This window comes from Pongo pygmaeus, chromosome 20 (genome assembly GCF_028885625.2).
Source record: "Pongo pygmaeus isolate AG05252 chromosome 20, NHGRI_mPonPyg2-v2.0_pri, whole genome shotgun sequence".
Classification (NCBI taxonomy): Eukaryota; Metazoa; Chordata; class Mammalia; order Primates; family Hominidae; genus Pongo; species Pongo pygmaeus.
The window spans coordinates 3,757,174-3,770,593 of NC_072393.2; the positions used below are offsets into that span (position 1 = coordinate 3,757,174).

Sequence of the window (13,420 nt, forward strand, 5' to 3'; positions counted from 1 at the left end):
CAGGCACCTCCCAGGTCTCCTCCCTGCATTGGGTCAGTTCGTCCCCTCCCCTCCTCTGTCCCTCCTCCTCCCCGGCCAGACACCCCTCCCCCGGGTCTGTCCCCTCTCGCTGCCCTCCTCTGGGCGTCCCCATCAGGGGCTGACTCCCCCCGACCCCGCACAGGCCCAGGCCCAGACCCAGGCCCCCTCCCACTTCAGGAGCCCCCTCCCGCTCCCGCCGACAGACACCGTCGGCTGCAGAGACGTCTCATCCGGAGCCCCGGAGCCCGCATCCCGCCCGGTGCCAAACCTGAGGCCGCCCCGCCTGCTTCTCCCGGCGCCGCGGCTTCCCTCAGGCCGGGGGTCCAGGTTGGGGCTGGGACTGGGGCCGGGCCGGGAGCGCGGGGCGGGAGAAGGGGTAGGCGGGGTCCCGGCCAGGCTGCAGGGGCCGGGACTGGCGGGGGCTGGCGCGGCTGGGCAGTTACCTGTACTGCGGGCCGCCGCCCTGCGCGAAGTCGAAATACTGACTCGTCGCCATCTTGGCGTCTTCCCCGAGCCTGGCGGGCCCGCGACGTCACCCGCCCCGCCCCCGAGCCGCGTGCCGCTCGCGCCTGGCCACGCGCCCCAAGCCCCGCCCCCTGCGCGAAGCCCGCACCTTCTCGCTTCCTTCTCTTAGGCTGGGGAGACACCGCCCCGCGACCGGACCTGCCCCGAGGCCCCGCCTCCAACGCAGAGCCCCGCCCTCCTATTAACCACTCAAATGTGGAGGTCTCTGCTCAAGCATCGCGCATGCTACAAGCCCCGCCTCTTTCTCGGAGCCCCACATTCCCTTTAACCACTCAGATGTGGCGGTATCTGATCAAGTCCCGCCCATGCTACAAGCCCCGCCTCTTACTCAGAGCCCTGTCTTCCCTTTACCCACTCAGATGTGATCTCTGCTCAACCCCCACCCATGCCACAAGCCCCGCCTTTTTTTTGGAACCGCACCTTCCTTTAACCATTCAGGTGTGGAGGTCTCTGCTCAAGCCCCACCCATGCCACAAGCCCCACCACCACAGCCAGCTAATTTTTTAATTTTTTGTAGAGACAGGGTCTTGCTATGTTGCCCAGGCTGATGTTGAACTCCTGGCCTCAAATGATCTTCTTGCCTTGGCCTCCCAAAGTGCTGGCATTACAGACGTGAGCCACTGCGTCTAGCCTCAGAATGACTCTTCAGGTGGCACCCATGGTCTCTGCCTCCTGTGTTCACAACCTGATATAAATAAATGATAGGCCGGGCACAGTGGCTCACGTCTGTAATTCCAACATTTTGAGAGGTGGAGGCAGGAGGATCTTGAGCCCTAGGACTTTGAGAGTAGCCTGGGCAACATAGCAAGACCCTGTTTCTACAATTTTTTTTTAATTAGCTGGTCATGGTGGTACATGCCTGTGGTCCCAGCTACTCAGGAGGCTAAGGTGGGAGGATCACTTGAGCCTGGGCTGTCAAGGCTGCAGTGAGCTGTGATTGTACCACTGCACTCCAGAGTGAGACCCTATCTCAAAAAAGAGAAAAGAAAGAAAGGGCTGGGCGTGGTGGCTCACATCTGTAATCCCAGCACTTTGGGAAGGCGAGGTGGGCAGCTCACCCGAGGTCGGGAGTTCAAGACCAGCCTAGCCAACATGGTGAAACCCTGTCTCTACTAAAACTACAAAAAAAAAAAATTAGCCAGGCGTGGTGGTGCACACCTGTAATCCCAGCTACTCGGGAGGCTGAGGCAGGAGAATCACCTAACCCAGGAGGTGGAGGATGCAGCGAGCCGAGATCACACCACTGTACTCCAGCCTGGGCAACAGAGCAATACACCATCTCAAAAAAAAAAAAAGAGGAGAGGGAGAGGAGCAGGGAGCGAGGGAAGGGAAGGAAAGAAAAGAGAGAGAGAGAGAGAAAGAATTGAATGAATAAACAAATAAATGGAGGCAAACAGACAAATCTCTTATGTAGAAGAATTCCTAACTTGTGTAGCTACACTGCCCTTAAGGAGATGGAGAGTAACTCTACACCTCTTGAGTGTGGGGTGTGAATAGTGACTTCCTTCCCAAGACTGCAGCCTGGAAGGAGGGGGAGGGAGAGTCACTTGACAGTATTGAAACCTGACAAGCAGCAGCGTGTTTGGTGGTCCCGCGGATCTGTCTCTTGCTTCAACAGTGTTTGGACGAACAGATCCCGGAACTCACTTCCAGCCTCCGACCACCCTCTGATTTCCTCTCTTCTTGCAACCTCCTGGAGCATCGTCTCAACCATCTTCTGCTTCTCGGACCAACCAACGCCATTTCTGTGGTTAGCTCCTTCTTGCCGACCAACCATGAGCTCCCAGATTCGACAGAATTATTCCACCGCGGTGGAGGCAGCCGTCAACCGCCTGGTCAGTTTGCACCTGCGGGCCTCCTACACCTCCTCTCTCTGCGCTTCTATTTTGATCACCATGATGTGGCTCCGGAAGGCGGGGGCTACTTCTTCCACGAATTGGCCAAGGAGAAGCGCAAGGGTGTTGAGCATCTCCTGAAGATGCAAAACCAGCGTGGTGGCCCTGCTGTCTTCCAGGACGTCCAGAAGCCAGGGCAAGATGAGTGGGGTAAAACCCTGGAAGCCATGGAAGCTGCCATGGCCCTGGGGAAAAATCTCAACCAGGGTCTTTTGGATCTTCATGTCCTGGGTTCCACCCCTACAGACCCCCATCTCTGTGACTCCTGGAGAGTCACCCTGTAGATGAGGAAGTGGGCCGCACGCGGTGGCTCACACCCATAATCCCCGCACTTTGGGAGGCCGAGGCAGGCGGATCACCTGAGGTCAGGAGTTTGAGACCAGCCTGGCCAACATGGCGAAACCCCAGCTCTACTAAAAATACAAAAATTAGCCGGGCGTGGTGGCACACGCCTGTAATCCCAGCTACTCAAGAGGCTGAGGCATGAGAATCGCTTGAACCCAAGAGGCAGGGGATGCAGTAAGCTGAGATCATGCTACTGCACTCCAGCCTGGGGAATAGAGTGAGGCTCTCCAAAAAAAAAAAGAAGAAGAAGAAGATGGGTGACCACTTGACCAACCTCCACAGGCTGGCCGGCCCGGAAGCTGGGCGGCCCAGAGGCTGGGCTGCATGAGTAACTCTTCGAAAAGCCGACTCTCAAACACGGCTAGGAACCTACTGAGCCCAGCAACTTCTGAAGGACCCCACGTAAAGTAACGGGGCTTCTGCCTAAGCCTGTCCCTCCAGTCACTAGGCAGCTTTTTTGTTTATTTGTTTGTTTGTTTGTTTTGTTTTGTTTTGAGACAGAATCTCACTCTGTCGCTGGAGTGCAATAGCACAATTTCAACTCACTGCAACCTCCGCCTCACAGGCTTTGGCGATCCTCTGACCTCAGCCTCCCGAGTAGCTGGGATTACTGGCATGCGCCACCACACCTGGCTAATTTTTGTACTTTTAGTAGAGACGGGGTTTCACCATGTTGGCCTGAGCTCAGGTGATCCACCCGCCTCAGTCTCCCAAAGTGCTGGGATTACAGGCCTGAGCCACCGTGCCCGGCTTTGTTATAGCACCCTGAACAGACTAAGACGCCCACTTTGAACACTAGACTCTGAAAAGCATCATAGAAGTCTTGGGCTTCTGTTAGATGGGCATGGTGGCGGGTGCCTGTGGTCCCAGCTACTCAAGAGGCTGAGGCAGGAGGATCACTTGAGCCCAGGAGGCAGAGGTTGCAGTGAGCCAAGATCGCACCACTGCACTCCAGTCTGGGTGACAGAGCCAGACTCCGTGTCTCAAAAAAAAAAAAAAAAAAAAAAAAACATAAAAGGGGCCAGGCGCAGTGGCTCATGCCTGTAATCCCAGCACTTTGGGAGGCTGAGGTGGGCGGATCACCTGAGGTCACGAGTTCAAGACGAGCCTGGTCAACATGGTGAAACCCTGTCTCTACTAAAAAATACAAAAATTAGCCAGGTGAGGTGGCGGGTGACTGTAGTCCCAGCTACTCGGGAGGCCAAGGCAGAAGAATTGCTTGAACCTGGGAGGCAGATGTTGCAGTGAGCCGAGATCGCGCCACTGCACTCCAGCCCAGGTGACAGAGTGAGACTCAGTCTCAAAACAAAACAAAACAAACAAAAAAGGAAGTCTTGGGTCCTGGGCATCTATGAACTTTTGCTTTGCTGAAGTCTTTCAAATCAGTTGGCTTTTTGACAATGGAGTATTATGAGAGCATTAAAGTAAGAAGTGCATTCAGCAGATACAGGGCTACTAATTCTTGGACAGGCTCCATGGAGAGCCCAGGGTGCTGAGGGGAGCCACATTTGGTGATTTAGCGGATGGCACTCTTCCATCTGTATCTCCATGACCATGTGTGGCCACCAGGAATGGTCTGGTGGGTCTGGCCAATGCAGCTCCCCCTGCCATGCCCTGGCTGAAGTCCAACAAGGTAATTAATTGCACACGGCCTCTGTCCAAGTCCCTGCCATTCTAATTAGGTAACGACGGCTGCATCTCTTTACAAAGGATCTGTTGTAGTGTTTTCTCTGGGTTGCATGTTTTCTATTATTTACTACAAGGATTGTGCTAAATGCTTTACATGCAAAATGTGATCTAGTTCCCACAACAGCCTTCAGAAGGCTGGGCACGGTGGCTTACACCTGTAATCCCAGCACTGTGGGAGGCCGAGGTCGGGAGTTCAAGACCAGCCTGGCTAACATAGCGAAACCCTGTCTCTATTAAAAATACAAATAAATTAGCTGGGCATGGTGGCAGGTGCCTATAATCCCAGCTACTCAGGAGGCTGAGGCAGGAGAACTGCTTGAACCTGGAGGGCAGAGGTTGCAGTGAGTTGAGATCACACCACTGAACTCCAGCCTGGGTGAAAGAGTGAAACTCTGTCTCAAAAAAAAAAAAAAAAAAACAGCCTTCAGAAGTAGAAACAGGCCAGGCATAGTGGCTCACACCAGTAACCCCAGCTACTTCAGAGGCCAAGGCAGGAGGATTACTTGAGCCCAGGAGTTTGAGACCAGTCTGGGCAACATAGGGAGACCCCATCTCTACAAAATACAAAAATTAGCTGGGTGTGGTTGTGTGTGCCTGTAGTCCCAGCCACTTAGGAGGCTGAGGTGGGAGGATCGCTTGAGCCCAGGAGGTGGAGGTTGCAGTGAGCCGTAAGTGTACCACTGCATTCCAGTCTGGGTGACAGAGCAAGACCCAGTCTAACAAAAAAAAAAAAGAAAAAAAAGAAAAAAGAGTCCGGGCGCGGTGGCTCACGCCTATAATCCCAGGACTTTGGGAGGCCAAGGCGGGTGGGTCACAAGGTCAGGAGATCGAGACCATCCTGGCTAACACAGTGAAACCCCATCTCTACTAAAAATACAAAAAAATTAGCTGGGCGTGGTGGGCACCTGTAGTCCCAGCTGCTCGGGAAGCTGAGGCAGAACCCGGGAGGGCTGGCGTGAACCCGGGAGATGGAGCTTGCAGTGAGCCAAGATCACGCCACTGCACTCCACTCCAGCCTGGGCGACAGAGCAAGACCCCGTCTCAAAAAAAAAAAAAAAAAAAAAAAAAAGTAGACACAGTCGATTCTCATTAATTCTGTTCTCTAAAGTCAATACCAAGTTCACTAATACTGACCATCGCTCCTAAGAGAAACACAAGGTTGGGTTCCTGTGAGCCTCTAGTCACAATGTTTGCATCAACCGTCAATACATGACCTCGGCCGGGTGCAGTGGCTCACACCTGTAATCCCAGCACTTTGAGAGGATGAGGAGGGCGGATCAACTGAGGTCAGGAGTTTGAGACCCGCCTGAGCAACATCTCTACTAAAAATACAAAATTAGTCAGGAGTGGTGGCACATGCCTGTAATCCCAGCTACTCGGGAGGCTGAGGCAGGAGAATCACTTGAACCCAGGAGGTGGAGGTTGCAGTGAGCCGAGATTGTGTCATTGCACTCCAACCTGGGCAATAAGAGTGAAACTCCATCTCAAAAAAAAAAAAAAAAAAAAAAAGAAAGTTCAAATGTCTAGCCAACCGGGATTAGTTCAGATTGTGTGATCCGACCCCAGCCAGTGGCGAAAGGGCACAGGGGCAGGACTTGCCTCAGGAATAAAGGCTCTTGTGCCTTTTGTTCAGGTGCACTCTCATGACGACTGGCCAAAGAAAAACACCTCTCTGCGCAGAAGTAAAATTGCTTTGCTAAAATCCCTTTGTTTGAGTATTCAATCTCCTTAGGATTTTGAGCATTATTCCCAACAAATAGACATGGTTGATTCATTCACATTGAACTCATAGCACTTTTACTCATATCTGAAGTTCTCTAACACACAGTTTTTCTCCTTGGAGCTTTCTTTTTTTTTTTTTTGAGATGCAGTCTCACTCTGTTACCCAGGCCAGACTGCAGTGGCGCGATCTCGGCTCACTGCAAGCTCCGCCTCCCGGGTTCACGCCATTCTCCTGCCTCAGCCTCCCGAGTAGCTGGGACCACAGGCGCCCACCACCACGCCCGGCTAATTTTTTGTATTTTTAGCAGAGACAGGGTATTGCCGTGTTAGCCAGGCTGGTCTCGATCTCCTGACCTTGTGATCCGCCCGCCTCGGCCTCCCAAAGTGCTGGGATTACAGGCATGAGCCACCACACCCGGCATCTCCTTGGAGCTTTCTTGCACTTAGGAACACTAGACAGTGCTTCAGCACGAAGCTTGGCAGTAATTTTATTTTATGGATTTGTTTATTTGTTTTTGAGACAGAGTCTTGCTCTTTCACCCAGGCTGGAGTGCAGTGGCGTGATCTCAGCTCACTGCAACCTCCGCCTCCCGGGTTCAAGCGATTCTCCTGCCTCAGCCTCCTGAATAGCTGGAATTGCAGGTGCGTGCCACCACACTTGGCTAATTTTTGTATTTTTAGTACAGACGGGGTTACACCATGTTGGCCAGGCTGGTCTTGAACTTCTGACCTCCTGACCACCCACTTTGGCCTCCGAAAGTGCTGGGATTATAGGCGTGAGCCACCCTGCCTGGCCTGTATCAAGCATTCTTTTAGGGCAGAATTTTTCTTGCTCAGTACCATGGACGTTGGGACCAGATTGTTCTCTGGGGTGGAGTCATCCTGGGCACTGCAGGGTACTGAGCAGCGTCCCTGGCCTCCACCCACTCCATAACAGGAGTATCCCCCAGTCGCAACAACCACAAATGTCCCCAGAAATCGTCCAGTGTCCGCTGCGGGCAGGATCACCACCCCCCCAGGTGAGAGCCACTGGTGTAGGGGTTAAAGATACAGAGTGACAGGCCGGGATTACACCTGTAATCCCAGCACTGAGCCCAGCACTCCTGGCCTCAAGTGATCCACCTGCCTCAGCCTCCCAAAGTGCTGGGATTACAGGTGTGAGCCACTGCACCCAGCCCACAAGAAAATTTTCTACAAGATCACCTTCAGAAAAGTTTCAAGATCCTACAAAACCTAGCCCTTTTGTGCCTTTCCAAATGAATTCCTCTGGGATGGCCGGCAGAATACTGGCCCCTAAAGATATCCACACCCACTGGGTGTGGTATGTATGCCTGGGAAAAATAGCAAGACCCCATCTCTACAAAAAATTTTAAAGTTAACCAGGTGTGATGGCATACACCTCTAGTCCCAGCTACCAGGGAGGCTGAGATAGAAGGATCGCTTGAGCCCAGGAGGTTGAGGCTGCAGTGACCCATGATCACATGCCCACACTCCAGCCTGGGCTACAGAGCAAGAACCTGTCTCAAAAAAGTTAAACTAAATTAAAATTTTTCCATTTTAAAATTAAAATAAAATGAAATGAAAACAGACAGAGGCCAGGTGCAGTGGCTCACACCTGTAATCCCAGCACTTTGGGAGGCCAAGATGAGCGGATCACCTGAGGTCAGGAGTTCGAGATCAGCCTGGCCAACATGGTGAAACCCCATCTCTACTAAAAATACAAAAATTAGCCTGGTGTGGTGGTGGGTGCCTGTAATCCCAGCTACTTGGGAGGCTGAGGCGGAAGAATCGCTTGAACCCGGGAGGCGGAGGTTGCAGTGAGCCGAGATCGCACCACTGTACTCCAGCCTGGGTGACAGAGCGAGACTCTGTCTCAAAGGAAAAAAAAAAAAAATACAAAAATACAAAAAAACAGGGAACCGAGCTCAGGTCACACGCTGTGGCTCCTCGGTGGTGGCTGTAGCACCATGGACAGCTCCCAGGGCCTTGGTGGACTGGGGAGAAGCTGTGGCTCTTTAAATGCCAGTCTGGGCGGGCCTGTCTGTCCAGAATACGCCTTCCTCCCTCTTTTTTATTCATCTAACTCCACTCACTCCTCAGGGGTCTCACTCATACAGTCGCCACCCCTGTGCCCCACCAAGAAACTTCCCCAAGGGTCTCCCAGCCTGCACCACTCCAAAGATGTCTCTAGATTGGCCCAGACTCTGTTGTCCACCTGTTTCTCTCAACTGAATGGGAAATCTTTTTTTTTTTTTTTTTTTTGAGACGGAGTCTCACTCTGTCACCCCACCTGGAATGCAGTGGCTTAATCTGGGCTCACTGCAGAGTCCACCTCCTGGGTTCAAGCAATTCTCCTGCCTCAGTCTCCTGAGTAGCTGGAATTACAGGCGCCCACCGCCACATCCGGCCAATTTTTGTATTTTTAGTAGAGATGGGGTTTCAGCATGTTGTCCAGGCTGGTCTCAAACTCCCAACCTCAAGTTATCTACCTGCCTCAGCCTCCCAAAGTGCTGGGATTACGGGTGTGAGCGGCCTCCCAAAGTGCTGGGATTACATGCCTGGCCTCAACTGAATGGGCATTCTAAGAGAATTCCCAGTCCTGCACACAAAAACAGCATGAATTAACTGTCTTATGGAAGCTGTGCCTCTGCCAGCCTTGAGCTGGGAAGAAGCAGATACCTCAGAGGCAGGGCGCGAAGGCGGGTGATGATGAGAGGGGCCACAGCCACAGCCCCACGCAGGGGAGCCCACCACTAACCCTTCATCCCCACCCCTGCACAAAAGAGCTGGTGGGCACTAGCCATATCGCCTTGCAACCTTCCTCGGATGCAGAATCCACCCCTTTAGGCATCCTCTTCCTCCGATGCTCTGAAGGCCTGGGGAGCCTGAGAGATGCCCGCTGCACCCAGGCAGGGCTTGCCTTTGTTTGCCAGTAATGGGAATTACTCATATCTTGTGCCCAGTGCCCAGCACAGGGACTCACCGAATCCACCCCTCAGTTAACACAAGTGTCTCTTACAAGACCTCCACTTTCTCCAGCCAGGAGATGGGAAGCCCTAGCCTTGTGCTGAAGTCTCTGGGGTCTCTGCTTCCCCATCGGGGCTTTCAGCCTCTGCTGTGGGCAGGTTACCTTTATGCCTCAGAAGAGTGCAGACCTCCATGCAGTGGGTGAGGCTGCCAGCCTAAGTGGGGTGTCGCTGAATGTCATGAAGGGAGCCAGCCTTCATGCACTCTGCCTGCATTTCCTGAACAGCTTTGCACCAGGAGTTGCTACCTTGTGCGGAGAATGTGTGGTGCATAAGACCAACTGAACCTCTGCTCTTCGAAAATGTATATTCTGGCCAGGTGCGGTGGCTCACGCCTGTAATCCCAACACTTTGGGGGGCCAAGGCAGGCAGGTTGCCTGAGGTCAGGAGTTTAAGACAAGCCTGGCCAACATGGTGAAACCCCGTTTCTACCAAAAATAGAAAAAAATAGCCGGGTGTGGTGGTGCATGCCTGTAGTCCCAGCTACTTGGGAGGCTGAGGCATGAGAATCGCTTGAACCCGAGAGGAGGTGGAGGTTGCAGTGAGCTGAGATCATACCACTGAACTCCAGCCTGGGAGACAGAGCAAGACTCTGTCTCAAAAACAAAACAAAACAAAAACAAAAAAACCCCAGTATATTCTAATAAGGAGGAGCAGAGAATCAACAACAACAACAAAAAAGTGTAAATAATTTCAATTAATAGTAAGTGCTGTGGGCTGGGCACGGTGGCTCACACCTATAATCCCAACATTTTTCGAGGCTGAGATGAGAGGCTCACTTGAGCCCAAGAATTCAAGACCAGCCTGGGCAATAGAGAGAGACCCTATTTCTACAAAAATTACACAGATTAGCAGGGCGTGGTGGTAGGAGCCTGTAGTCTCAGCCACTGGGGAGAAACAGGTGTAAGGATCACTTGAGCCCGGGAGTTCAAGACTGCAGCGAGCTGTGATTGTGCCATTGCACTCCAGCCTGGATGACAGGGAAAACCCCTGTTTCTTCAAAATAAGTAAATAAAATAAACATTAAAAACAGCAATAGCAAGAAATACATATAGGCCGGGCACAGTGATTCACACCTCTAATCTCAGCACTTTGGGAGGCCAAGGTGGGGGGAATCACCTGAAGTCAGGAGTTCGAGACCAGCCTGGCCAACATGGTGAAACCCCGTCTCTACTAAAAATACAAAAATTACCCAGGCGTGGTGGCACATGCCTGTAATCCCAGCTACTTGGGAGGCTGAGGCAGGAGAATCACTTGAACCTGGGAGTTGGAGGTTGCAGTGAGCCAGAGATCGCACCACTGTACTCCAACCTAGAAAACAGAATGAGACTCCACCTCAAAAAAAAAAAAAAAAGAAAAAAGAAAGAAAGAAACACATAGAGAGCTTTTCTTGTGCCCCAGCACTGTGTTTAGTGCTGTCTATGCATTATCTCATAATGTGGAAGAGCCATAGAGGCTCCATTTCACAGATGAGAAAAACTGAGGCCCGCAGGTGAGATCACCCATGCCCACTGGTCCGCCAGCTGGGGAGTGGCTGGGCTAGAGTTCAAACCCACTTCCAGTCCGACTGCATGGCCTGCACTCTCCACCCTACCACCTTCCAGTCTCCTTGAATTCCTCCAGGGCGAGGCCACGCCAGTGCACAACTGCAGAGGGCACCGTTCCCACAGCAGCCCTGCAAAGCGCGTGTGCCTGAGAAACTTCTGCCTCCCCTGCACCCAGCCCTGTTTAGGGCACGAGGCTGCATCTATGGTAAGTGACCATCTAATGGACGACCCACACCACGGTGACCTGGGGACAGTCATTTCTTTTTTTTTTCTTTGAGATAGAATCTCCCTCTACTGCCCAGGCTGGAGTGCAGTGGCACCATCTCGGCTCACTGCAACCTCTGCCTCCCAGTTTCGAGCGATTCTCCTGTCTCAGCCTCCCGAGTGGCTGGGACTACAGGCGCCCACCACCACACCTGGCTAATTTTTGTATTTTCAGTAGAGACGGGGTTTCACCTTGTTGGCCAGGCTGGTATCGAACTCCTGACCTCAGGTGATCCTCCCGCCTCGGCCTCCCAAAGTGCTGGGATTACAGGTGTGAGCCATGGCATCCGGCCTGGGGACAGTCATTTCTTTGCCTGAACAGACTTTTTGGGGGATGCCACCCCTCACCCCTGCTCCCTTTGCAAGGAGAAGTGCCAAGAAGACCTTCCCCAACCCCCCACCCCCCATTCTCTAAGGAATGAGGCCATCTTGCCATTTATTTATTTATTTGTCCGTTGTTTTGTTTTTAAATCTGTGATGCGCCATCAGAAAATCATTTCTGCCTCTGCCCCTGGCGTGGCTTTCGGAGATGCTTGTCTGTCAGCCAATGGAGAGGACCGGATTCTGGCAGGGGGCTGTGCTTTTCCGTCAGGCCGCCACCCCCCACCCCCTCCTGCCTGCACACAAAAGCAGCATAAATTAACTGTCTTCGGGAAGCCGAGCCTCTGCCAGCCCTGAGCTGGGAAGAAGCAGCTACCTCGGAGGCAGGGCGCGCAGGCGGGCGGCGATGAGAGGGGGCGCAGCCGCAGCCCCGAGCTGGGGAGCCCACCGCTAACCCTGCACCCCACCCACCCCTGCACAAAAGAGCTGGCGGGCGCTGGCCACGTCGCCCTGGGTGACCTTCCTCGCATGCAGAATCCGCCCCTGCGAGCATCCTCTTCCTCCCAGGCTCTGAAGGCCTGGGGAGCGTGAGCGATGCCCAGCTGCACCCAGGCAGGGCTCGCCTTTGTTTGCCAGTAAGGAGGAGAGGCTGTCTCAGCTGCAGAGGTGAGTGCGCGCATCTCCCCTTCTCCCGGGATAAACCGTCTCCCTGGAAGGTTTATCCGGCAGCCTTTGCCGCCTCTAAATCCCTTTCCAGCAGATGGGGCGGGTGGGAGCAGAGAGCCACGGTCTTGTGACTCCGTGAAGGCCCTCACATCCCTGTTCCCGGTACCAGGAAACACCGTTCCCTGAGCTGCGCCCAGCAACACAGTTTACCTTCCGCGCGCACCGTTCCCCTGGAAGGCAGATAAGTGCACCATTTTCAGGACACGGTGAGAGCTCGGGCGGATGAAAACCTCAGCTTCTCTCTGGGACGCTGAAATAGACCCATCCTAGCCCTGTGTATTTCCTATTTATAACGCTGGGAAGGCCACCAACCGCCGATTTCGGAAAAAAAAAAAAACTCTAAGTGTGTCGACAAAGGCTGTCCTGTGGGGTGGGGAGGAAGGGGGTGGTTTATGGTTTAAGACACAGATGCCTCCTCCTTATTGGAACTCGTATGTGATTTGCTAATAATCAGACATCAGGGCTCAAATGAGCGCTTCACTCCTGTTCCTTGATGTCACTGTCTTCTTTTGGCCGTCCGCAAATGCGAAGCCAGGATCTGAGTGCAGGAGTGTCCGGGGCCCATTGAGGACCCACCACACCCCATCGTTAGAAGACTGTGGAGTCAACGCCTGTGGCTGCAGCTGGCAGGGGGTGGGGGTCGCGGGCGGGGCTGGTGGGAGTGTTCCTGGGGGCTGAGGTCACACCCAGCTCAGTATAAGGAAGGCAGAGGCTAAGACCCCTTCCTCCGGAGAGCAAATGCGTTTCTACTGCCGAGTAGAACTTACCCTCGCGGGAAGGGCCTGCCTGGCTGCTGCCACCCCCACCCCCCACCCCATAGCATCCAGGAGGGATTTTTTTTTTCCATGCTGCGTGTTACTGTCCCTCCTCCAAGCATGAATGACGACATTGAGGACAGAGAATCGAGTGAGAAACGCTCACCCTGTACGGGGGAGGGTCTAGTTTTAGCCGTCCCCTCCCCCTACTTCCTCATCTGGCTGAGGCTGCCTCTGTGTCCTTCGTTGCTAAGCCACAGTCCCCTGTCCCCGATGCAAACCCGATATCTACGCTGGAGGGCTGCAGGTAACCTACTCCACAGAGAGGCAGCCTGGATGCCGTGAGAGTTGGGGGCCTTACATGCTTTATGTATTTGGTTTTTTTGAGACAGGGTCTTGCTATCTTGCCCCGCTGGTCTTGACCTCCTGTACTCAGGCGATCCTCCCAAAGTGCTGGGATTACACATGTGAGCCACTGCCCCCAGCCAGATGCTTTATTTTTTATTTTATTTTTTGAAATAGGGTCTCTGTTGCTCAGGCTGGAAAGCAGTGGCACGATCATAGCTCACGGCAGCCTCGACCTC

The 13,420-nt window shown here is 53.4% G+C and overlaps 2 protein-coding genes and 1 pseudogene across 3 annotated transcripts in view; 2 read left to right on the forward strand and 1 right to left on the reverse strand.

The window, feature by feature from the left end:
• Positions 1 to 538, reverse strand: part of ZFR2 (zinc finger RNA binding protein 2) — a 68,880-nt gene extending 68,342 nt beyond the window's left edge. Inside the window, exon 1 of one of the 2 annotated variants that reach the window (XM_054464781.2) lies at positions 465 to 527. In XM_054464781.2, the coding sequence (XP_054320756.1) occupies positions 465 to 517 (53 nt within the window). In that variant the 5' untranslated portion in view covers positions 518 to 527. Of the gene's footprint in view, positions 1 to 464 lie in introns of both variants that reach the window. The other variant, XM_054464780.1, reaches the window with a different exon arrangement.
• Positions 539 to 2,298: 1,760 nt separating this feature from the next.
• Positions 2,299 to 2,703, forward strand: LOC129020647 (ferritin light chain-like; annotated as a pseudogene).
• Positions 2,704 to 11,671: 8,968 nt separating this feature from the next.
• The window catches only part of ATCAY (ATCAY kinesin light chain interacting caytaxin), a 47,111-nt gene continuing 45,362 nt past the window's right edge, over positions 11,672 to 13,420 (forward strand). Inside the window, exon 1 of the mRNA XM_054465682.2 lies at positions 11,672 to 12,021. The gene's annotated coding sequence lies outside the window, so the exon portion shown is untranslated. The remainder of the gene's footprint in view (positions 12,022 to 13,420) is intronic.